This window comes from Sphaeramia orbicularis, chromosome 13 (assembly GCF_902148855.1).
Source record: "Sphaeramia orbicularis chromosome 13, fSphaOr1.1, whole genome shotgun sequence".
NCBI classification, from domain to species: domain Eukaryota; kingdom Metazoa; phylum Chordata; class Actinopteri; order Kurtiformes; family Apogonidae; genus Sphaeramia; species Sphaeramia orbicularis.
In genome coordinates, this window is record NC_043969.1 from 28,910,722 (window position 1) to 28,938,424 (window position 27,703).

Sequence of the window (27,703 nt, forward strand, 5' to 3'; positions counted from 1 at the left end):
ATGTTATAGCAAAAAACATGATCGAATTCACATTTTACAATAAATAATTGCATTATTTGTCTTGTTTTCTAGGTGTGGATATTGGTCTTGTGCAGCACATCAATTTTTATTGATGTAAAAGTAGGTGATCTAAGGTCAGATCAAGAGTTAGTAGTCATTTCTTCTCCTTGACAAACTTCTATTGCTTTTAAGCTCATGCCTTCACAGCGTGCAGATGTAGAAAATATTGATATGAAATGAGCAGCTCCTGTAGTGTGGTGATTAAACACTTGAGCAGAAAAGTAAGGAGTGGAATGTGAAACTATGGCATTGAGACTGAATAGTTTTGGTTTTTTGTTTGTTTGTTTTTTCACATTTGTCCTACAGTGACTGATGCATTGGATCAGATAATGACATCTAGGAATATGGAGAGTTTTCAGGATTTGATATTGAATTTACTCTCCAACGCTCTGTTTACACTGATAGTTTATCTCCCACAAACCGTTATTTCCCTCTCTCTAGTTTCAGGTTAGATATATATCATTGAGGTGGAGTAGAGTTGTATCTGTTTTTGTAGCATTGCATTACTTACTCTCCACCATTAGACTGCAGCGCCTGATTCCCAGCATGCACCAGAAGATGTTAAAAAGACTAACAAGACTAAAAACACAATGTGTCATAAATCACATAGATTTTAGTCACAGATTAGAATATTTTGAAGGATTAGGAGTCTTTCACTAATTAAAAGGCTCCAACTAGATTCCTGATGATTATTATTACTTTTCTTTTTTTTTTTTTGGTTTTTGAGTGACAGGAAGAATCTAGGTCAGTGGTTTGTAAACTTTTTAGCTGGAGTCCCAAAAGTCATTATCATGTTTCTCAGGAACTGCCATAATGGTTTACATTTTTAGGACCAATTACATTATCAAAATAATGATTAATTAATTGTACATTTTCATCTTATCCTTTTTTTTAAATCATTTTTGTCATGTTGCATTTCTTAATTTTTTTTCATCTTGTGTGTTTTTAACTTAATTCTTCCTGTTTCACGTGGCTTTACCGAGGTCAACATTTAGAAACTTGTCTGGAGAACATTTTTCTATTAATTCTTCTTAATTAGGAAAATGAATTAATACATATTTCTTATTACTATGTGTTTTATTCTGATCTTTGACGACCAAATAAAACCTTCTCTGTGATGCATTTGGGGTCCCACACCCAGACCATTAGATCTGAGGATTTTTTAAATGAAAGTCAGAATTTTTGGCATATTCATTTAAGCTTGGGCTCTTCAATCCAAACGTATAAACTATTTAAATGATGTACCAGTTCTGCCTGGTGGGGGCATTAACAAAACGGCAAAACAAAATGGAGCAGAATGATCTCATAAATTACTGTTTCTTCACCATGATCCGTCTCCACCCCTCTCATCACTTCTCTACAGACAGAAAACACACCAAAATGCATTCTGCTGTTAAAGCTCTAACTGTATCAATCATGTGCCGTCATTTAACCTATTTAATTCACAGTGTCTGCTGCTTCCTGTTTGGTGCTGGAGAGAACACATTTGTTGGTTGGTGATAATGTTCATGTTCAACTTAAGATAGCTTGGACAAATTTTTATGACTCTATGATAAGTAATCCAGATGATGACATCCTCAGCTTTATCTATGCATCCATTTTCCAAACCACTCAGTCCTGGTGAGGGTCGTGGTTGCTCTGGAGCCTCTCACAGCTGCCAACAAGTTTTGTTTTCTTGTCTTTTCTTTGTTTTCCTATGGAAGCATATTTTCTTGAGCTGAAGGACAAATTAATTTCCCAGAATCCGAATTTAAAAAACCTGGTCCAAGCAACTAATCAATTTTTCCATGCATCCAGTTGTACGCTGCTGCATGGTCACAGGTTTTTCAAGGACATGTGCAGACAGTCAACAGTTTCAGAGCTTGAAATGAGTTTGACTTGTCTTTGGGCTTTTAGGGGAAAGAACAGCAGGACCATGTCTGAGCAACATAAAAGATTAATACTGGTAGATTGTTGTTGCTTTGACAACATGAGTCAATATGTTACATATGAGTTTCAGAATAACAACAGCTTGTCAACTCTAATGCAAAACTTGAGCTTAGGCTTTAAGTGGATACAGAGAATCTGCTCCTTAACACTGACACTTCCAGTTTATTTAACATTTCCCAGTCTGTTTTTCCAAGCACTTAATGTTTGCCCCATCTGACATCTTTTCCTCCAGCCTCTAAAGCACATCTCTCTCTGACTCTTAAAAGTCCTTAAACTCACAGCCCTGGAGAGGCTTGCTTTAATTGCAGCCTGTGAGTGTTACTATTTCTAGGATTTTGTTTTTTGGCCGAGTGTGCTCCCACCCTCAGAGTGCTGTTCGCCAAAGCTTATCCACCCTCAACCAAAATTTCAAAGTGTTGTGCAAGTTGCTCTATAGCCTTTTCTTTTCCTTAGTTCTGCCTCAACAATGTCTTTTTGTGTGTCTCTCCTTTTTGTATTTCAGTGTGTTGCGTCTTTGTAATAATGTCTAGACTGATGTAGTGTTATGGCCTACTCAAGAGTGGGCTGTGTACTCTGGAATAATATCCCTCCTAATGTGAAATTATTCTGAGGTAGATCGTCAATGCCAAGGCTAAGTGGTGTGCGAAAGTCAAAGCTAGTAAGATAACTCATTCACAGAAAGATAAATCATCTTAAGTGCTCTCTGTCCTCTTGGCTCCTGAGCGAGCGGTCAGACAGAGGTTGATGCTCTGATCTTGATAGAAATGTCAAGTGTTGGGAGGCAGGGGGAGGGTTCAAGCTGACAGTAACACTGCCATCCTGTCAAAGAAGATGTTGCAGGAGAGAAGGAGGCTGTAAGAAACCAGAAAGAGGGTTGTTAATAAAAACGAAATCAGCTCCAGCTCCCATATGTGCAGCATAACCAGGACTTTAAAATAGTGTTATTGTTATGTTGTTATCTGTGCTTCCCACAGCCTCTGCTTGTTTGACTTCATCTGTGTTGTCAGTTTGTCATTACCTGAGTCTATACTGTATCCTTGCAGTAAGACAAATATCAGTAATGTTTGAGGGATGAGCTCAGATTCTGTCTCTCTGAAACATCAGACACCTGGACTCTGGACGATCAATAAGCGGCGCAAACACACAAAGGACTGGTAATATATTTACAGAGAGAGCAGAGGTAGGCAGAGAGAGAGACAGCGAGATGGAGAAAAAGATAAATAGTCGTAAGTTAGAGACCGGAATGGCAGCAATTGACCCTGTGTAGAGTGCAGGAAACAGAAACGGCTTGATGTCTTGTAATGGCAGCCTGACACCAGAGTGGCACACATACACACATGCATTAAGCCCAGAAAGCCGGGCTGCCAGCAGAAACCTCGATGCTGTTCTTATACAGAGACCTGCAAGCTGTTGTAGGAAGTTGTTGCAGCTAAGGTAAAAAATAAAAGACTAACCAAGGATGTTTATTCCATTTAATGCCTTTAATTAAATTTTTTGATGTACATTGCTCATAAGTGATATAGGTAACATGACCAGAAGAAAATATTAAGATGGTTTAATCAGATCTGGAGTGTTTTTAATATGGTTTAGAGATAAAGGTAATGTTTTCCAGCAGAGTTTAAGACCATGTGCCACTAGTATCCCGTCTTTCACATAGTTTTTGTGGCTGATGGGTGCCATGAAAATATCCTTATGTTCCAAATGAAGTGATTGTATGTTTAAATAAATTAACAATCCCATGTATTAGGAAGTGCTTTGGTCATTTTAGTGAACTTTTCATTGCATAGTTGCAATAAGTTCTTGTCATTTCACATGAGTAGAGAAAATTTAAACAGTCGTCAAATGTCCGGCTTGTTCTACCTGGTGGGTCGTTGCTAAAATTGAGAATAGTTATATCTAAACACATGTTGTTGCTTCAGTTGTGTAAGCTGCAGTTGTTTTAAGAGTGTAGTTACCATTGTATTTGTCAGTGGAGACTTAGGTCATTGCTTTTTGACTCCTTTTGTTGTTGCTGTTGTTCTGCACCAAAAAAATAAAGAAAATCCTTTGTATGTGAATGCCTACATAGCAATAAAGCAGTTTATGTTTCGACATATTTGACTGGTTGGGGAATTAGTTTTTAATTTGTTTAGCAATCATAAAAAAAATATCAACAAACATAAATCAGTTCACCTTTCAGTTGGTTGTTGTTGAAGTGAAGCTGAAAATCATAACATATCCAGTGTAAATCTGTTTGAGTTAGTTTTCTAGACAGTTTTTCGTGTCTTTTTGGTCTTCCTGTCTTCAACATCTCCTTCAGTTCCTCTTTGCCTCAGCTACTTTGAAACAATCTGAGGCTGGTGAGAGGACCAACTGCGCACATCGCCATAGCAACACAGTCTTAATGATGGCAACAAGCGTGACCTGAAGATTCCATTTGAGAACGTCTGGGAGAGGGATGGAGTGTGAAGCCACAGCTCAATTGACTCCTCAGTTTTGCCCTCTAATTTGCTTCCCTCTCACTTCTCCCTCTACTTATTCATCACTGTCTACTCTCTTCCTCTTTTCAAAGAGGCAATAATGAGGCTGAATAGACACTTGATCGAGCAGGTTGGACTCTTCTGTTTGGTAACCATGAGGAGGAAATCTAATCTAACTCCTTAACATACTTATAACACACATAAATACTCCTCGACAAAAAACTAAGTCCTGTTTTTTGTGATTATCTCTGCAATGCTGATGCTTCTGACCTCACCGAATTGGTTACCAGAGGTTGCCATGGCTACACATAAATGAAGTGGACATTTCTCCACAGTCTTAGACATCCCTGAGCTCCTGAAGTTGTGCACAAGTGTTCAAAACAAGAGCACACAAAACAATGTCGAGGCAGAGAACTTACATTAATATATAGCAGAGTAACCTTCATTAGGACTGAAAGTAATCAGATCACTGTGTGCCTGCGTTGCTGAAAATAGTTAGAAATAGGAAGCTGTGATAAGTAACTGATTACATCTATAGAGTTGCCCTCACTCTGCACACACACAAACACATACCACTTATTCATTTTGCCTTAAGGGCTTCAGCCCACTACTACCGATGAAAATCACTGTCCCTGAACTACCAACCACAGTGAACGCTGCATAGATTTTTGCCACCACCAGCAAAATTATTGACAGAACAATTCAAATATATACCAAACACTGTATCATGTAGAGAGTGTGTGTTTTGGATTTATTTTCAGGGTTTTTATAGAGATTTATTATTATACTGTATATTGTAGTGCATATTTTGGAAGTGTGCAGAGCAATATTATCACCAGATAAAGCTTTATTAGAACAGCTGTTTAAACCCTGTTTGGTGATGGCCGTATGCTGTAGAGTCCAATGAAACTCACATTTACTGACTTTAGAATTTGATATCCCTGTGTTCGTACTTCATTCGGTTACCGCTCATTTCCTCCTTATTTTCTCCAGTTCAATAGGCTTCTCTGAGTTTCCTCCAATAAGTGTGTATCATTTTTCCTTTTTTGAAAATTATTGATTACAATACACTTATCATACTTGTTCTTTTCAAGTATCAATTTTTCCGGGCAAATTTTGGCTTTTTCTTTCTCTTAATCCGTTATGATCCATTTTCCATTATACTTAATTTGCTTCATTATGTAACTTCCTGACTTAAAGATCAATTTAATCCATAGACTTTATATTAGAACTGGACAGAGCTGTCATGGTGTCGTGCATTGCTTTCTTGAACAGTCAAGCTGGTGAAGCTCAGAGATTGTATTTTTTTTATCTTCATATTGGTTCTTTGGAGTCAGAAGTGACCATATATGGACAAAGTGCAATGCCACTTCAACATGAGTGGTCATAGCTATGTGTGAAGGGTAATGAGGTAATGATAATGGCTCGTTAACTAGCATAATAGAGTAGAAAATTTTACCAAGCATTTGAATAGTGTCTTTTTTTGGCCTTGTTAGTCTAACTTTCAACAACTACTACAGAGGAAAAAAAGTTTAATTCTTTAAACAAGCTTTGAGAGACTGATGATGTGTTTGAGCCCACACAGCAGATGTCAAAACTTAGATTCACTCCAAAAACTTATTTCATGCTGCAATAATTTAAATATGGACAATGAGAACCACCAGAACTCCCCAGGGAGTTGGAATAAAATGAATGCACCCCCCCCCCCCCCCAAAAAAAATAAAAAAATAAAAAAATAAATGTTTTTGTATTATTACGAATGAAATTTTATGTCTTGTGGGGGGCGGAACATTTTGTAGCAGCATCTACTGGCCCTTAGCAGCATTGCACTTTAAGATACTAATGTTTAACTTCAGAAATTAGGTCCATGTTCCTTCATTTCAATTTAAATGCACAAAATTACTGTGATAACAAGTATGGCAAAAAGATAGAGACTTGATAGGCATTCAAATCAACCAAGTTGAATTAGTACTTATTGTTTTACACAGGTATTGGTCGTGGTCTTCAGGGGGCACACATACAATTACTTGGAGAAGAGGAGCTATTTAAGCATAATATATTTTTATTTTATTTCAAATCAAAATTTAATGAAGTTGTACAGCTGTATTTACTTAATTTATATGAATATGTTCGCTTCTTGGCTTAAGACAAATTAAAGATTCCTCTTGCCACACAAAAAATCTGAGTTGTTCTTATTTTCTTGTCCTTATGTGAGGGTCAGAGGCTATAATTCAGTTCCCATGTGTTACAAGAACTTTTCAGGCTTATAACATGTCAACATAAGCATTATCAACTGACTGAAACACAAAATATTCTGGACACGCCGCTTCATCACCGCTGTATTCATACTCTCCTCCAGGCTCATTTAACTGCAGCTGCTAATGATAACTCTCCATACTTTTTCTTTTCTAAAGAATGTACTTTTGCTACTTTTGCTTGTCAGGCTTTATATAAATAAATATCACCATGCTGGTTACCTAGGATTGTAAGATAGTAATTGTTACATCCCTGGCTTGAGTCCATTAATCTTCTAATTTATCACATCTTTCTATACTGCCTACACTGTCAAATTAAGGCAGAAACACTAATAAAACAACTCCTACTCGGGCTTTAGCTGTTGTGCAGTCACATGGCTTTCTTTAGACTCCTTCTGCAGCTGAATATATAAAATGTTGTAATTCGTCCTGTGATTGAGTTCGTTGTTATCAGTTAGCACCCAGCTTCGTCCCACTGAGCTGTACGAACCACCGGCTGATATGTGCTGATATGAAAATCCGTGTGACAGGCAGATTTAAGGCTTGCCGTGCTTTACTGATCTGTGTGTTATAGGTTCACCATCTACACCGAGGTGTTACCGTTTTACATTATCAGGCAGTCTGGTTTAGTGGATTTATGGTTTTTGGTGTAAGCTGCCGATTAACATTCATGTGATGTATAGAATTTTCAGAATGAATAAAATGAGTGATTCATAATGACGCTCTTTCCCACAAATTATTCTTCTTATTGTTTGTTTCTGTTTATGAGATTTCAGTTTAGTATGCTGGTCATGAGGAGTATAACTACTGATTTTCATCATTAAACTGCAACACTATCTCAGATTACCATGAAGATCCTTCATATAGTGTGGATTTACTTTCATATGATTTCCCACGCAGCCATAGAGCTGGATTTCATGTGATTACCAGACGTTAGTAAGCTTCTTCTTTATCCTAAAATGTGTTCAGATATTATCCTTATTTATAATTGAGCATCTCCCAACATTTTATGTCTTAACTTATACTGTGTAATCAGGTTTTCCATTGAGGCTCTGTCTGTAATTGGATGCCGATGTTTGTTTCAACCCCTGTCTGTGTTTCATGTTTGTGATTTATGCAGCATTTAAAGAGGAGATAGCATGCAGAAATAAACTCATTATTAAGGACTGCAGGCAGGTCGGCTCATGGGTTTGATGGAGTAGTTTGACTTGAGTAACTTTTAAGGACCATTTCTTTTGTTAGCTGGCTTCCTGGGGCTTGTTAGCATATGGAGATTTAGCCATCTTATGGCATTAAGATGATAAATTACTTTCACACTCCTTCATACGGTGCTAAAAATGGCAGTTATAGCTCTTGGGTAAAAAATGTGTACGTTTCTGTCCCCACCTCTTGATGCTCTTGTCCTGCTTTTCTGTCCTCGTTGTAATGACGATATCAGCAATATGTTACGTAAAAATGCGATTGAAAAATATTTGAGTTGAGCAGTGGTGCATTTAAAACAGAGTAAAGCACACTCCATCTGTGAGCCAGTTTTATCTTTGATGTAAAGTCACTCCTGTTTGCAAAGTAGGGGTGTGATGGTACAGAAAAATTTCGGTTCTGTACATTTTCGGTACAGTGGTCTTCAGTGTGATACATTTTCGCTATGTTTTTGGTACAGTGAAGGAAACCAGTAAAGGGGGAGGGGCTTTGAACATCCAGCTCAGCTTCTGTGCCTCTGTTATACTCTCTGTTGTCATGTTTACAACCACTTATCGGTGCCCCAGCCTCAGAATACAGTGGGGTTTTTTTTGGGGGGGGGGGGGGGGGGTTTGCAGTGGCGCAGAGAATTTAGTAGCGGCTTCTGGACCCTGCTTCCCAAGTGTTTGTATTCTTCACATTGGCGACATGTATATGTTCAGTACACTTCCGTATTCTATCTAAGGCCCCGAACTGACATGGTTCTGGACAAAGGAGTGCACCGTTGCACCCCTATTGCAAAGTATAATGAATGAACAACTCATGAAATGTAGTTTTTGTCCATAGTTGCAAGTTTTGGCTAAGATCATGTATTGATGATGTGAGAATAGGACCACTACATAAAGTTTTCTCCATGACATCGCAAAGATTCTCATTAAGGTTCAGGTCTGGACTCTATGCTGTCAAATCCACGTGTGAAAATGACGTCTAATGATCCCTTAACCACTCTTTAACAGTTTGAGCCTGATGTATCTTGATATTGTCATCTTTGAATATGTCTGTGTCATCAGCAAAGAAAGACTCCTCTGATGTTCATACCTGGTCATTCAGTATATTCAGGTTCAGCTGAGCTCATTTTGGACACATTATGGTTCTGAACATAGACCTGACTAACTGAAGCAACTCCAGTTCATAACACTGCCCCCACAGGCTTGCACTGTAGGCACTAGGCATGATGGATAATCACTTCAATAGCCTCTTTTCTCACCATGATGCACCCATCACTGTAGAACAGGGTTAATCTGGACTCAGCAGACCACATGACCTTTTTCCATTGAAACACAGTCCAATCTTTACGCTCCCTTCCAAATCAAAGCCTTTTTTCTGGTTAAGTGGTTGTCTTGAGGATACCCAGCTGTTTAGTCCCAGTCCATTGCATTGCAGTCTTTGCATTGTGCATATAGAAATGTTCTTACTTTCACTGCCAATCAGAGCTGTCAGTTATAATGTGAATTTTTAGTATTTGGTTTCACCAAAAGTTTGCGTGATCTTTGAACACAATCATTAAAAAAAAAAAAATTCTGATCACATATCTATCTTAAAGATCATGGTTCACCTCTATCCTTCTAAGTTTTCATGTTTTGAACAGCATTTAACTCAATTCTAGTTTTTTTTTATCAATCGCTATAGTTGCTTTCTGCAGGGCACAATTGTGACCCATTTAAAGCATAGTTATATTTGTTCCATAACCATGAGATACATCATCTGATAAGGTTTAAGAAATGAGAAACTACTCACTGCATCAGTTAGGGTTAAAGGTCTTATTGCAGCTGGAATGTATTAATCACTGCAGTAATTATCCATGGGAAGGCTCTTACCTATTTACTTTGTTAAATTTAGCTGGTGACTGTTTTTTTTAAACTAGGCTGTGTATTTTATTGAAGTAGAAATGTAGTTAACTCATATAAATGAAGACATAGCGATGTAGCAATAAAATGTTCATGCTTATTTACTGCCCATAAGAACATGAGTAAATGCACTATTAAAGTATCTGTTTTTGGGGCTGCAATGACACATACTTATATCAGACACTTGTATCACAGTGGGTCACATAGTTTATGGCATCACATGGCGAACATCACATACTACCTGTTTGCGGATATGAAAAAACAAGAGGAAAATGGAATAGTTGACTGGAAAATGATGGTCTGTTTTCCTCTTTTTCATCTTATGTCAAATCACAAAAGAGAAAGTTAATTAGTTGTGATTAGTGAAATGAACGCCTCTCCATCATTTTACTTCAATGTAAGTCATTTTAATTTTCAATGGATGACAGCTTGAAATGTCTTTGAAATTTACATTTTTTGAATATATAAATTTCTAAATTATGATAATTGATGGGTTTGAGCAGGTTCAGTGAATGTAAGAGGTTCACAGCTAATTAGACTGACAGCATTAGTCAGAATGGTTTTAGTGCAGCCTCTCATGTAATAACCTGAAGTGTGTGTAAATATGATTATGAAACCACTGGCTTGGCTGTAGCTGTAATGAGTGACAGCAGGGAGGAAAGATTTAACGGAAAGATGGGATTTATTGCTTCTTTATTTTGTCATGAGCAGTGCTGTGACAATTACACCATCTATGTGTCAGTGTCACTGTCTTTTGGAGATCACACCGATAACAGGAGCAGTAGTACGTCCTCTGCCTCAACGTGGCTGGATATGTGTGTGTTCAACCCAACAATAACAGATATATCGCCGCCAAAAACATAACAAGCACTGCTCTGGCATCTCTCAGCATTAACAGTTAAGTTTTAAGTTAGCACTTCTTATTTTTAATTGCTGCTCACACATGTAAGTTGCACTGAACTCACAGAGAAGTTTATTTTAACACAACAGAAAAGTGCAAAATAATTAAGGATTTTAATAAAAGATGCCTGAAAATGTAGCTGTAACCCACATGCTCCACTTCTTTATTTACAGCTGTTGTATGTTTACACTGATATTAAAAAAAAACCTCTGTAATTTACAAGGAGAGTCTAAGTATTGGGTTAAAAAGCTTCATATTTGGTCACATACTCCTACAATCCCTTTGTATAGATTCAGGGTTCAGTGTTATTAATTTCACTCAGTGGTTGAAAAATCTACTTTCCTAAAATGGGTTTTTACTTGCCATTACATATTGTTTTATGCATGAGCACTTATCAGATAATACGACTAAAGTTTTATGATTGTCTTCCATCCTCAAAAGCCTGCACTGTACCTTGTCTCACTCTGCTTTCGGACAATCAGCTCTTTCATATTACCAGTTGATGTCAAGAGCAGCTTTAAACGTATATCAGAAAATCTACTAAAAGTTACTCAACTATTTAACCACTGACTCTGTAATCCATATGCTGGGTTTAACTTTTTCAAGTATATCAAACATCCTTGCACTGCGGACAAAGTCATAAGTTAGAAAGTTGCTGTGAGTAAATTTCATTGTGCAGTTTGTCTTCTCTATTTAATTCTGTTCTGTTGATATGTGAAAGGTTTTACTGCAACCAGCCAGTAGATTTGTTCAGGATGGATCCTAAATAAGTGAAATGACCTGGAATTATCTGAATGTCAGCCATGATAAGAGCTGTCTGAATTATCTAAATGTATAGGACAGATAGACATCACAACTAACATAACCTCATGTTGTTGTATTTTTAACACTTCTTTGTGTCAAATGTAAAGTTAATGCAGCAGACCCTGTGATTTGTTTCATCACTGACACTTTAACCCGTAAAGACCCAAACATCCACCGGTGACCAAAACCGTCTACTGAGCTAAAATATTCAATACCTGTTGATCCATTAATCCTATCAATACATGTAAATACTTGGTGTAAAATACAGTTATTCGTCTTTCATGGTCATCAGATTTGACCCATTTGAACGTTCACAGGCTCCATAGTGAATGTGGAAACACTGTCATCTTCTACAGCATTGATTCACCAGTAAAACCCATAGAATTGGATCAATAACAGTGGATGGACATACTTGTTCTTATATTCAGTTAATGATATATTTTACTGAAAAGTCACTTTTTCTTAAGTTTTCTCTGTTTTTGATATAATCATCAATTGTAATCTCACCATGATGATTAAAGCACATTATCAATAAATTAAATGATAGGAAAACACCAGATGTTCACTGAAAAAATGCAAAATACAGAAGATTATATTATGATAAATGGTGATGAATCACTTAAGAAAGGTTAAATAGAGAGAAAAAATATTTTGGGAACTGACACAAAAGTACCACTGGGTCTTTATGTGTTCATAAAACTAAACTGTAAACAGTGAATAGTGAACTGGATCTTCATCAGGAAGAGAAAAGCAGCTAAATCCACCTGGAGGAAGTGTATTTGTGTATTAAAATGTTATTGCAAATGTAAGAAGATGATGTTTAATTCAAGAAGTGAACTAGATTTATAGACATAGTTTATAGCTTTATGCTATAAAGCTAAGTTTACTATTTTGTTACAATTGTGATAATTCCGGATTCACACTGACAAAAAGGAATGGGCAGGAGAATGACTGTAGAATAAGTCTAGTGTAGTTCAGTGTAGTTATAGCCTTTATATAGGGCCACTTCTGTTCCAACCTTGATACTGAAGTCACATTTTTGCCATACATTTTACTTTGTTCATGTGTATATCCTACGTTAAACAGCACAGTAAGAAGGCATCGGTAAGATTTTCAGAACTAGTTTTACCACATCTGACCTATGTGACACCAGTCTAATGTAATTAGACCAACAGAGTGTCTTGTGCTAAGTAAAAAAAAATCCCTAGCTATTATTTAACCTCTGAAATACAAAAATGTGTATGTTTTTTTTACTATTGGTCTGAGTTTTTAGATGAACAAGTCTAATGTGACATTTTATTGTTAAACCCTGGGATTGCGCTTCCATCCACTGTGATCTCACTCCTTTACTCTGGTCACGAATATAGCAGATCTGTCACGTCCACACCCACATAAACCAATTGACCCACATGAATGTTAAAGGGGACTGCAGAAAAAGGACATTAGTTTGGATTATGTGTTGGAGTATGTGTGCAACGTGAGCAAAGATTTATGTCCCGGTATTTAAAGATTTTGGAGGACTCTATATAGATTAGTGTCTTATTCCATTGTGACGAGTACAACATTTTAATTTCATCATATGTAATTAAAGCTATGACACGGTATATTAAGGAATTAGTCTGCATTAGATAGTTTTTATTGAGCACATTACAGTGTAAAAAAATGCAGAACTTAAATAAATAGATATGGCAATAACATTTTGAAAACATAACTTTGAGTATCTGTAGTGTGACCGGGTTGTTACCATATTTGTAATGAATGTTTTATTCTTCTCTGTAGAAACTAAGGCTGAGTTGGAGGATCTCATGGCAGACATCAAGAAACTGGCCAACAAAGTACGCTCCAAATTAAAGAGTGAGTACAATATTTTCTTTTTTTTTTCCAACTTAAGATGCGGTGATTCTAATTCTAAGAATTTGTTGCCGTTATCCGTAATAATTTTTATCATGCATGCATTCATTTCTTATTTTCAGCATTGCCAAAGCTTCCATTGGGTAACAGAGACAGATGCTTTGTACGTTATAAAAACTTTTTATTTACTCACTGGACTCCAACAGGTTATCAGGCTATTGACCTCTCTTTTCCAAACACCCAAAATGTGGCACAGAAACTTTCATGATGGGAAATAAAATAAAGGAAATTAAGTACAATACCATGATATGTGAATTAATTTCCATAACTTCATTGATAGGATATATAATATACTTGAAAATTTACCTTATATAGTCGCAGAAAAAACTATTAGACCACCCTTGTTTTCTTCAATTTCTTGTTCATTTTAATGCCTGGTACAACTAAAGGTACATTTGTTTGGACGAACATAATGATAACAACAAAAATAGCTCATAAGAGTTTAATTTAGGAGCTGATATCTAACCATTTTCCATGTTTTCTTGATAATAACCAAAATCACTTCAGTTCTTACATCAATCACTATGGCATTGTACTGCCAAAAACAGTGCTTTTAGGCATTCCATGTTTTCTTTTTTGTCTGTTTTAGTCACATGATACACACAGGAGGTAGTACTTGATTACATAACCATTGTTTTTGATGACTTTTGATGGTTTAATAATTTTTTCTGCAACTGTATTTCCAAAATATTTGTATTTGATGCTACTTTATGCTTTCACTTCATTACATTAGGGTTAGATTTAAGTGAGTTAAATACAGTACTTTTTTTTTTTTAACCACATTTATCTAACACTTAGAGTTACTTGTGAATTTGATGTGATGTTTAAAGTAGTGCAGTCCACTTTTCTGATAATGCAACACTTCCTGAATTATAAAACGAAAAGGTCTGTGATGTTTCAGTAGACAGTAGAACCATTTCTTCTTTAACAGGAACATAAGGGGTGGAATATAAAGCAACTCCTTATGTTCCATTTCTACAAATAACAGTTTCATTGAAAAAGTAAGGCACACACTAACAGTGACTGAAATTGGAAAATATCAATGCGGTGAGTGATTAGTTGAGAACAGGATTTTTATTTGTCCTGCTGACCTTGACATTGGTTATTATCAACCTGGCCCCCAGTTATTAATCAAAGGAAATACAGTATTATCATTATTATATCACTATTAATTTTATGTTGGTTTTAAGGGATTTTCTTACAGTATTGAACCTGGTAATATAATTTCTGAGTGGATGGAGTAGCACGTATGATGCTTTTTGGTACAATGTGAAATTTCCATCATCTCAAGTTATTGAGAAAAGGTTTACAACTATGAAAGATGCACTTCAATGGGATTTTTCAGGTCAATTTGCAACTATGGAATACTGCTCTTTTTGATAGTAGATTAAATATTAGTATGCAGTGTATAATATGTGAATCACTGCATTCTCCTTTACCTGTCTAAAAGCTCCTGTACATAATTAAAGACATTTCCACTAGAACTGTGCATGAAAAGACAAATAAAGTGATAAAGAAAAATCAGCAGAATGGAGGAAATAATGCATTTAACACCTAAATTTCCCAGACCTCTTGCTGAATGTGCCCCCCATGGCGGTGCTTCATCATGAGTAGAGCAAACAGGAGAAGCATAAAGAAACTGAACATTATAGCATTAGGCGAGTAGCAGACAAATCCGTTCACACTAGTGGATTTTGAGCTGCAGTGGATAGAGTGATTAGTGTCACTCACAGAGTGCACACTATTTTATTCACACTTATGCACACAACCTGATTAATGTGACTGCAACATACTCAGGAGTAATGTGTGTAGCTGATCCTGCCTCGCTCCCCCAAGTTGTAAGACTATTTTGCATGTTATTCAAGCCACTTTGTTGGCCTGTAATTATGGGGTAAGGAAGCTGTCAAAATATTTGTGTGCATAAGACAGATATGCGTGCATATTAGCCTATAGTTGAGCAAAAATAAATATAGGAGTGCAAAACATAAATATTTGTAAACTCTTGAATGAGGTCAGTTGTAAATAAAATGCATTTTGTGTATTTTATGTCAGAATAGGAATGCAAAAGTTTTGGCATCAAGAATTACAAATACGAAATGCAACTTTATGATTGCGCTTTCTCCATCACAAATACGAATTCACCAACGTGACTCTACTGTCAAAAATACGCCACCACTTCACAGGCGTTATTTATCGAGCAAAAGATGCATTGATTTCACAGACTGCGCATGAAATTGGGTCAAATCAAACCATTTGTACATTGTTCTGATCATGGAAAAGGAACCTGAACGCACACGCTATCTGTGGAATCCATGTATCTTCTGCTTGATAAATAATGCCTGTGAAGTTGTGATGTATTTTTGACATGTGGAAATGTTCAATTGATAACCCACACACAAAGAGGAGGAGAGAAAGTTAGAGTTAAAATAAATAAATGCATTTATTGAGAAGTCAATCACAGAGAAACTCTGTAAGTGAAGTCTGATTAACCATGAAAATATTAAAGATTATATAGACCAAAAATCCAACCCCCCAATGGTGACACCCAAATGACAACCCCATATGTTAATCATACCACTCCATACCAGTCCTTCCGGTTCCGGGGGGTAAGAGGCCATATTGGCCATATTGGCCTCTTACCCCTTACCTTGTTTAAATAATATCTAGCATGCAGGCGCCATCACATATCCAAACATTTAGGTGTTTGGGTTTTAACTCAAGGTAAGAACTCCGTTCCCGAGTCGGGGGTGTTACAGAGTGGTAACCATCACACATAAGCATATGCATGAAGAATAACTCAGCATTAAAAGAAGATGTACTAACAGTATAAAATATTAAAAGTATAAAATATAAAGAGTATAAAATATAAAAAGTAAATTTTTCCACCACAGACAGTAGAGTCACGTTGGTGAATTCGTATTCATAATGGAGAAAGCGCAGTCGTAAAGTTGCATTTCTTGTTTGTAATTCTTGATGTCAAAACTTTTTCATACGTATTCTGATGGATAAAATACACACAATACATTTCATGTACGACTGAACTCATTCAAGAGTTTACAAATATTTATTTTTTGCACAACTGTAGACTCATATGTAAGCATTTCTATCTTATGCGCATGAATATTTTGACACCATCCTTACCCCATATGTAATTTTCTTAGTTTTTGTGATTCACGTCAACCCCCTGACGACTGTTTTAATAGAAATGGTTCAATATATCTACCTGTAGTGTCTGCTGGTTTCCCTGCACACATCACATTTTATCATTTTAAGGAATAAAACATGAAGTGTTATTTTTCAAGCCTGAATGCAGCTGCACAGCTTGAAAAGTTTTCGGCTAAAGTCAGAAAAGCTATTTCCCAGATAATCAGTTACTGTTACCTGCTTTATATTTAATGACCAGCTGTTAAAAATCAATCCTCTTATGTAACTGTGTCCCAGAAAGTGAACATTTAAAGTCAAACTCTTTTACTTTCATTATGTTTATATATCATTATGTTGACTTATTATGTTGTCATGAAGAGTTTCCTATTTCATGTGACTAAAACTTACACAGCATGAGTAATTTCTTGAATGTAAAAGTAATTTTTTTTTTAACTCCGTTCATTTATCAGGTGTTGAAGAATAGGGATTAAAGCTAAAATCTCTGTATCTTTAAGGAAAATTGAACACAACATCAGTGTAGCTGGAAAGGAGATAATAGCCCCAATCCTTTAGTTTGTGCGCCAGACAAACACACAGACACAGCGCTGCAAGCTCATATATATGTACATTGATACACACTCTTGGCACAAGTGCTATCAGGCGGAACAGGCTCTGCATCGCAGTCCTCTAACTGTGTCACTGCGGTTTACATCAGTCATTGCCACAGGATACCTTTATGTATCAGTGTGTGTTTGGTGGTTCACTGTGTGACCTCAGCTCTCTCTAACTACACCCAGGGAAACATCACCATGAAGTGATGTCATCTACTGTATCTTAACCAACTCTTCTAGTGTAGTTCAGCTGGCCTAGTTCTTTAAACGCAGTGGGTAGATTCACTATTTTTCAACATTTTCTTTAAATAATACATCCCCATTATGAACACTGGAACAAGTTTTGGCTCCTAAAAATCCAATAGAAGTACAGTAGGGTAATGTCAACAGACATGTGGCCCCTGACACAACACAGACTCCAACATAAACTTCATATAACACAAGCACTTACACATTTCAAGCCCTATTTGCACAGGAGTAGTACTACCTGTAGACCTCTGGTAAGTTGTAATAATTATGGTAGTTGTTTATTATCTTAATTCTGTGCAAATTCCTGCCATGAGCGTTATTTGTAAAAGAAAAATTTCTTCACAAATTCCTAGCAAACACAAAGGTCCCGGGACAGTAGTATAATCCCTGTGTAAATCAATATCAGTGATTTGGTGGCATTTACAACATTTTTAGTTTCCCGTGAGCCATTATTCGGCATATTTCTTGGTGGATGACTGTGGAACTTGAACTGGTGATAAATAAGTGTTTTGAATGGAAATTTTGGAGGCTCATATGGATATTCACTAAAATAGCAAATATAAAATCTTCACAAGAGCAACATCTCACAAGGTAATGAATTGGATGTGTAACAGCCTGAGTAAAAAAACTTTTCCTGTCTTTCAGTGGTTATTTGTAAGTGGTGAGCCAGCCCTTCACATCAAAACTAGGGAGTAATGTCAGTAAATTTGAGTAAAAACCAGGTTTTCTCTATTCGAATGTGCTTTTACATAGGGAGCATTTAAAATATTATTTTTATTGTTTGCTGCAGGTCATTGTGGAACCATTTCCATGGGTACGCATTGATTGCCAAACTGTTTGTTCCATAAGATAAGGACTGTGAATTTTACTGTAAAACCATGAACGTTGACTCCATCCACTCAGCTGGCTACCTTAGAAATAAGAAACTGAAAGAAACAATTTCTTGTGTTTTTTCATATACTGCATGTTTTTGTCTTCCATAGCACTTAAAACAATTACAGTATGAGACTTTATTTATACCATGAACTGTTACATCAGGGACAAGACTCTTCTCAGTAGCTGTTGAATCCTCCTATTGTGTGTTTCAGTTTTTAAGACCATCTCTCATGACAACTAGAGTCTGTAAATCTGTAAAGACACACTAAATAAATCAATTAATAAATAATTTTTAATGGTTCTCATAAATATTTGGCAGCATAAATTACAAAATACACAGTGTGTTTTACTATGCCTTTTTTCATTGTTTTTATTGCAATTTTTTGTTTTCATTCAACAAAACAGTGTCTTCAGTAGACTAGACACAAAACAAAACATAAATTTTTACAAGAGAAATTTAAAAAAAAAAACACACAAAATTATAGCTTAATACAAAAGGTGGCAGGTCAGACTTACAATGTACAGGAGTCACATTTATGAATATCATTTAAGTGCACAATAGTCCTTTTAATAGAATAGAAGAGAGGTCCAGTCCAATATAGTCCAAAAATGGGCGCCATACTCTGTCCAACTGATATACCAGTACACTGTTATGTACGATATCAGTAAGATATTCTAGGGGGATCAGTTCAAAAATTATTTTGCAGACAGAAGGAACTGACCCACTGCAAAATAGTATTTTTCCTTGCTGCAAATGTTAGAATATTATACAGTCTATTGCCGGCTGCTGTTTTCACATATTTATTTGGAAGACCCAGGATCAGGGACATGGAGTCCTTTTTTATATCAGTTTGAAAAATTGTCTCCATTTCACATTCAAATTCAACCCAATATCTTTGAAGTTTACGACAAGACCAGAAACAATGAGTAAAGGTTCCCACATCAGTTTTACACTTGAGACACAAAGGGGAAAGAGAGCGGTTGAAGAGATACTGTGCCTTTTTTAATGGAGCTCATTACTGTGCAAGGAAAAGTTTAGACTGCTGCTATTTATGGATTTACCTGATCAGCAACAATGTCCAGGATTCACTGTGGTATTCAGACATTCCTCAGATGGAGCTCCATGATTGAATGTTGCCAAAGAAGCACAATATGTGGACAAATCAAGATGCACCAATTAAAATGATGCTGGTTATGTTAATTGTGGCTTTCACAGACGCTGCGAGTTTCACCACTTATTATATTGTTAAAATCAAAACTGCTAAAAATACACTGTCTACTGAGTGTTCTGTTGTGTCGCATAGAAACTGAACCTGCTTACCTTGTCGACTCGTGCTGTTTGCAAAAACATATGCACAGTGAAAAAGCAGTCACATCTTAGAAAATGCCCCTCAGTGTTCATGAGCTGTTGTAAACACCTTTTACACGTAAATCATAAGGAAAGAATATGAATTAGCAGGCTTTTACATCTCTGTATAACTCAGTGATTGAGTCCTCCACATTCCTCATGACCTTACATTGACAATGTCTAATTTACTTTGATTGTTCATGGCAGCAGCTCTTTTATGACTACCTTAGGTGCAAGAGCTGTTTTCTGTTCTAAAATCATATTAAAAGAGTGAAAAGAGTAGTTTTCCCAGTAATCTATATGATACCAAATCTCATAATAGTCAGACTTTTATGATACCTTCAATTATTAATTTTCCATTCTGCATGATATGTTGTGTAGTGTTGACACATACCTACAGCCGGTACAGTAGTACAAAAACATTGTGTTGCTGAAAGTAATAACACTTCTAGCTCTAATTGTAGTATCATATTGAACATGTCTACTTCCTTCCTTGTCATCTCTCTCTGGCCTCTGGATGTTCCACAGTGTTGTTTTTCATGGTGTGACTTTTCAAGGTAAACATTAATTCAGTGTCTGACTGTCATGTTTTGGTTTCAGGTATCCAGCAAACCATTGAGCAAGAAGAAGGCCAAAACAGGTCATCAGCTGATCTGAGGATACGCAAGACACAGGTACAGAAACTATACTTTCAGCTGTTTGAATGGTACATACTAACTATGCACAGCATGTATTATTCTATCAGTCACAGTATATTGAAAATGAGGTATGTGTAAAAAAAAAAAAAAAAAAATCCACACATTTTTGTAGGTGACATTAATTTTTTTCCAACACATGGCAACAGATAACACTGTAATTATTGCAGATGACCCTTAGATCTACCTCATCTGTGATCCAACTCAGAAGAGAATAACTTTACTTACAAGGCATTAAAAAGTAGATGGCACTCAATTTTTTACCGCTAAACCTCAAATACAGTTCTTATAATCAGTTCCCAAGTCTTCTAACCTTAAAGTCACAAACTCTCTAGGTTCCTATTCTAATTTCATCATGCCATGTTGCAGAAGTCTTGCTGTTCTTTTTTAAATTAACCTCACCTTAAACAGCCATGTCAACTCCATCATCCAATCTTGTTCTTTCAAGTTAGGAAAACTGCAAAAATTGAACCATTTTTATCCTCCAGCAATCTTTAATCAGTCATTCATGCTTTTACCTCTTCGCAGGTTAACTACTGTAATTCTCTTTTCTCTGTCTGAAGTGAAATATTATTAAATATTATTATCTTCTCTCCAGTTAATCCAGCATGCAGCTGCCAGAGTTTTAACAGGCACCAGAAAACTGGGACATATAACGCATGTACCTGCATCTCTGCACTGATGCCTGTTATTAAAATTTTACCTATTACTTTTAAAGCTCTGAGCAGTTTGGCACACAGACGCATCTCTAACCTCCTAACCCTCTATATTCCACAACAACCCAGAATCTGCTCTACTAGGAGTCCCATCTTTCAGACTGAAAAACAAAGGTGACAGAACATTTGCCATCCGGCTCGTTCTATGTAATGACCTTCCAGAGGACATCAGGATGGCTGCGTCTACATCTTCATTTAAATTCACTCTGAAAACACACTTTTACAATCCAGCTTTCCTCTGACCTTTGCGCTTTACATTTGTGCTCTTTCCTTATTTTGCTTTTATTTGTGTCTCATGGCATTGTATGGTTATTACTGTTTTTAAGTGTTGCACCTTTCACAAGTCTAAACATCTATTCCAGTTATTCTAGTTTTCTAGTTGTATTTATACTTTATTTACATATTTATTATATAATACACTGTTGTGCATAAAGTTGGAATAAAATATTTTTACCTTTTCTTATGAAATGATTGTGATACTGTGATTTATTCTTGATAGATAAATTGTAACTTGGATTCTGTATGTAATCATTGTACCTGATCAAAGGTGATTACTGATGTGTATAAATAGGAATAAAAACAGGAATGTATGAAAACAAAATAATTCCAACCTTATAGGCAACCGTATATATAGGCTATATAAATAGAGTTAATTATAAACTGTATTCTTATTATTATTATTATTATTATTATTATTATTATTATTAGCACATTTATAGGGGTGTATCCCACAAGGCCTTGGCTTTATTGGGTTCAGTCCCCACTGAAATCCTTTGCAGCATTGCATCCCTTCTCTCCCTGTCTTTCCTCTCCACCATATTCACTATTTCTAATAAAAAATGCCCAAAAAATGTCTAATTCTAATTTTCAGTTTGAGGAGCTCATTCATTAGCTTGGCGTAATTGTTCAACAGCATAGAATGAGTCGATTTATAGCACACATGATGACTACATGCATGAATAACCCTTTTTTTTTTTTTTTTTTTTGCTTGACTAAGCAGAAAGAAGCACAGGTGATCATAATATTAATGATGGATCTGTTCCATTTATGTTAAGCATTTGTTGTTATTACAGCTCAATATATCTGCTGTAAAAATGTCTAGACCCCTGATTTTGTCAGCCCATATCCATGAACTGGACTGAGAATTACTGTTCTAGTAGTATACAGTTGTGTTCATAAATTTACATACCTTAGCAGAATTTGTGATTCTTTGGCCATTTTTCAGAGAATGTGAATGATAACACAAAAACTTTTCTGTCACTCGTGGCTAGTGGTTGGGTGAAGCCATTTATTATCAAACAAATGTATTTGCTCTTTTTCAATCACACTGACAACAGAAACTATCCAAATGATCCTGATCTAAAGTTCACATACCCTAGTTCTTAATCCTCTGTATTGACCCCTTTAACATCAATGACAGTTTGAAGTCTTTTGTGGTAGTTGTGGATGAGGCACTTTATTTTCTCAGATGGTAAAGCTGCCTATTCTTCTTGGCAAAACACCTTCAGTTCCTTTAAGATTTTGAATTTTCTTGCATGAACTGCATGTTTGAGACCTCCCCAAAGTGGCTCAATGATATTGAGGTCCAGAGACTGAGGTGGACACTCCTTCCCCTTCACTTTTTCAGCTGTAGCCAATGACAGGTCAACTTGGCCTTGTGTTTTGGCTCATTGTCATGTTGGAACATTCAAGACTGTCCCATGTGCGTTCTATCAGGGTATGTAAACTTGTGAGCACAGCTGTATGTAGTATGTGTAACATAGCACAGCTTAGCAGATCTAACCAATACTGTGCTTTTGTCTTTTAAATGATTTACATTGAGCATTGGGCCACTATCTACTGTAGACTTGGTGCAAATTGAAGTTGAGTGTTAATCTTGTGTCTGCAGCACTCCACACTGTCTCGTAAGTTTGTTGAAGTGATGTCAGAGTACAACACCACCCAGTCGGACTACAGAGAGCGCTGCAAGGGACGCATTCAAAGACAGCTGGAGATCAGTGAGTAGACTGGGGGGATTAAACCCCCCATCGCCTTTCATAATGCATGTGCACTGCACTGATCTAACACATCAGCATCACTTCTTAGTTTTGCAGTTACTCTAGTTTTTTTTTGTTTTATTAGATTCATGGCCACATTAGTGGACATTTGACTGTCTTTTCATTTATAGTAAGCCACGTAACGGTTTTCTTCATGAACCCCTGTGGTATTCAAAGTAAATGCCGTCACTGCACACATCCTCAGTCAACCTCACTGTTACAAATACCTTATCAGAGGTCACCTGACGGGCCACAATACACACTTAGCGTTGCCTTCTGTGTGAGGCAGAAGATGGAGTCGGAGGAATACTATGGTAGTGTCAGTGAAGAGGGGCCGCTGTCACATTGGTTATCACACTTCAGGGGATTAAAGCACTGACTGTCGAATTCTTTGCTCATTTTCATTCTTGATGTGTGAAGTTTGTCAGATCTGCCTTACATCATGTAGTCTCATGCTACCTTTAGGGTGTGGATCTGCCATTATGACTGCCACTGGCTAGTATTATGGCCTGAATGTGTAGTTGTATACAGCACAAAAAAGCCATGTTTCTAAACTTTCCAAATATACGCAGTTCATATTTTTTGTTTTTTGTTGTTGTTATTTTTTTTCTGCCATATCACAGTTGTGTCAGTCTGTGTGTTTATTCATGACAGCTGCAATAACTCTCACAGTCCAAGACAAATTTCCTTTTAGGGACAATAGAGGTTATGTTATCTAATCATCATCTTCATATTGATTTCCCTCTGTTCTGTTAGATATTAATAGCAAGCTAATTAGGTTAGAAATGTAGTGTATGCCACGTGGTATAGCTTTGTAAATTATATGATAATGGCAAAATATTGCCTCAGATTAGCAAGTCTATATACTTAAAAGATGCCAAATGAACCCCTGTCCCTGCTGTTAACAAATCTACACATTTTAGTATTGTTTTAGAAATGGTTTTCATATTAAAAAAAAATCATAAGTAACCACAAAAAGTGTGGTCATTCACTACCGCTACGTCTCCTGTGTTGACTATTTAAATATTTAAAATGTCTGATGCTGTCTGACACAAATATATTACTGTAAAAGGAATGAGTTGTTCAGTCTCAGTGTTACTGTTTGTTGCGTTTATTATTCATGGAAAACAGCCTTTAGCTCAGGGGTGAAAAAACTGAGACTAGACTATGGCAGCATTAATGGAGGTTAAAAAAAAAAGTACATTGTTTATTTTGATCACTGAGAAATTTCTGTTATCTCATCAATATTTTATCATGAATTTAACAGTCTGGTATTGGTTGACACTCCTGTCTCCTTCCCCCTATGTGAAACCAGTTTGCAAAATGCCGACACCTCGCCCCATATGCCGGGCTGCAGCAGCTCAGATGCGAGATGCTCACACTTATGTCACACTGTATGTGTAATAAGATTTGACAGGTATTAGCTACAGGCCTCGGGCTCCTGGACCAGCCACTGACACGGCCTCTGCCATGGCGTCCTGGCAGCCCGCACCGTGCCAGCTGCCCCTAACAGTCATGAGGACAGAGTCACCTTATACACAAACATACACACACACACACACACACACACACACACACACACACACACATTGGAAACAAAACTCTGACTCATTCAGTGGAAATGATAGTGGAAAGAGCAAGGGGCAGTTTTGTTGTCAGCACTTGGCGTTGATGTAATTTCCCCTGGCCATCTGTCAGTTTAGAGTGGACACATGCAGCCCGGTCAGTATCTGTGGGCACTGACCATTGCCTCTATAGTAAATATGGCCCAGTCAAATGAACAGTGAAGCCAACTTGACGGATTGACTTCCAGGGGTTAATCAAATGATTCAAACCCTCCTGATTAGGTCTAACGCACAACTGACTCACATTTCCCTTGAGCTCCTCCAGATCCATTCAGGTTTGATTTGTCAGCTGGTAAAGTCACAGGAGGCCTCAGCTGAAATCACCTGTAGTCAAGGAAGGGATTAGATGCACAGAGTACAGAGATGCAGCACAAAGGAGGGTGAAATTATGAGGGAGGAAAGACAGAAATGCAGGTTTTTAAGTGATTTCAAATTTCCACAAAAGCAGTTCTCTTTAGCTTATTTCTTGTCAAATGCAATCTAACGTGACTTATGGAATGAAAGCTATGCTTCTGTAGTGCCAGCTTCTATGACTGCTGTGTGACTCAATAATTTTGTGTCACACACAGAGGAAACCCAAGTTTAGTTTGTCAGAACGAAGATTGATGTTTCCTGTTTTACATCTCTCCTTCCTCTGCTCCATACAAAGACATGAAAAAACAGAAGGCTACAGTGTGGTATACTGTAAACATTTTGTAGGCAACAATAATAATACATCCTATTTGCATCGAGTGTTGCCATGATGCTCATAACCCTGATGTTTATCAGCCTTAAAGGGACTATATATTGTATTTCTACTTTCAAATACTAAAAAATGACCTCAGATAAATATTGTTTAGAATGAAGAGCTCTGAAGTTATGCTAAAGATGACAATGTATTGGATTGTAGAGATATGAACTGAATGTATTTATACTGATGTGCCAGTGGATTCTGTGATATGACCAAATCATCAGAAAGTCACGAGATATGATGAGAACTGCTAACTTTTTTAGTCAATGAAAGTGACGAAAGCTAGACACACTGTTTTCACCACTGGACACAGCTCTAAATGAGAAGAATGGAATTTGATGCTGAAATTACAGCATTTATTCTACTATGAGTTTAATTATGAGTCTCATGAAGGTATGAAGTTATTATGTGATGTTATTATATTTGCTAAGTTCACTGTTTGTTGATCCATGTTTCAGACTGCACAAACTACACAATTTGTGGTTTTACTGTGGCTGTCTTTGTCTAAAAACAGAGCTAAATTGACAGAGCTATAATGTAAACTAATAGCCGATGCAGTGCGTGAAGATTATAAGACACACTGTTATTTTGGCAAATTGTTAAAATAACCAGCTATGAGTTTTTGGGGAGAAAGAAACTTGATGATACCATAATACTGATTTGTATAAACAATGAGCTTTATACTTTATTCAGCGAGTGACACAGTCTGTGGATACATAGTGTGGATTCTTTGGTAGTTTTGGTAGACAAAAGTATGTTCTGGTAAGTGACATCCTTCTGCTTGTGAGAGTTTGGAAAATCAATACTACATAGAACCCCTTTAACAAACTCCTTTGTATGCAACAATATAAAGTAAAGTCTAAAACTGATTATTCTTCTAATATATAGTACATCGAAGATATTAAATCAAATGCTGTGTTGATATAGAAAATATGCTTGCACAACTTTGACCATTTCCTGTTATTGCTTAAAAATAGTACTTTAAAATTACTTAATAATGTCCTGTTGCCATATTCTTGGTCCATCACCCATAATACATTGTAGCTCAGACCATTAAATTAATGAACAGGAAGAGCACAATCTGACTTCACCTATAATCTTGTGGTTATATTCAGTTTGTATATTTTTTCCTGTATTAATTAAATACTACAATAAAGAATATATAATAATACAACAGACAAATATCACAACACTCCGCTCTGTTTGTTTTACCAGTGTTGTAGTTTAATCTCTTTACAGGAATTGAAATGTCCATTATTGTTAAAATATGCCTCTTTAGATTCTCCACACCCCATAGTCCATTTTCTCTTACCGCCTGCCCTTTGGTGCTGAATAGGTTTTCTACTGAGAGTTTAGAGCTCTTTTGCTGAAAAACAGCTTCCCGCTGCTTCTGGAAATGACACTTTGGGATCAGTGATTGTGCCAAAACATTAATATAGTAGGCTGCTAAACAAAAGAAAGATGAAGGCAATATGGGCTGCATTCAGAGTGAGGACAAAGTTGCCCAGATTAGATATCTCTGTTTGTATGTGACTCATTTTTTCAGTTGTGATCTGGGTCAATACCATATGTGGTCCTAAATCGGATGATAAAATATGACCTCAGTCTGAACAGACATTTCAGAAATCCTGTGACTTTCACATGTCTTGGATTTGAGATTTGTCTGCGCTCTGCAGTGAAGTGAGTCATTCAGATGCTATTAAATAGTTCAGATGAGCTCAACATTAAACATCCACAGCATAAAGATGCAACAGTGTAGCAGTAAAATAAATGTAAAAACATCATATATAATAGTAAAACACTGACACTACACAATGACTTATGTTCACATATTCTTTTATATGTAAGGTTTGTAATATACAACTTTACATTGTAGGTAAGCATTTACACAGTGTGTTGTGAGCTGAAGAAACTCCTCTGATTTGCTTTTATGCATACGAATCAGTTCAGATTATGACCAGTTCATAGTAGAATCTGCTACAGGCCACATTGAGAATTAAATAATATATCGTGAACATCCAAATGAGAAATCAGCTCTGAACCGTAAACCTAAATTGAGTACAAAGGCTGCCAGTTGGCATCAGATGACGTTGTTAATATTAAAGCAAAACGCAGCTTCTTTAATTTTGCCAAATACTAAACACTGAATATTTAAGTATTTCCACTCCATTGATATTTAAAGCATGTGTTTATTATTGATTCAGAATGCAGAATATCACACATTTATTGTTTCTGCACGCAGAACGCTGGGCTCAGCAGGATAGAAGA

At 36.5% G+C, this 27,703-nt stretch overlaps 1 protein-coding gene across 4 annotated transcripts in view; it reads left to right on the forward strand.

Moving 5' to 3' along the window:
• Nucleotides 1–27,703, forward strand: part of stx1a (syntaxin 1A (brain)) — a 90,407-nt gene that overhangs the window by 47,080 nt on the left and 15,624 nt on the right. For all 4 annotated transcript variants that reach the window (XR_003937148.1, XR_003937149.1, XM_030152648.1 and 1 more), the window contains exons 4-6: nucleotides 13,274–13,348; nucleotides 20,234–20,307; nucleotides 22,933–23,041. Coding sequence is in view for 2 of the 4 variants with exons in the window: in XM_030152648.1 (XP_030008508.1) it covers nucleotides 13,274–13,348; nucleotides 20,234–20,307; nucleotides 22,933–23,041 (258 nt within the window). In the remaining 2 variants the exon portion in view is untranslated. The remainder of the gene's footprint in view (nucleotides 1–13,273; nucleotides 13,349–20,233; nucleotides 20,308–22,932; nucleotides 23,042–27,703) is intronic.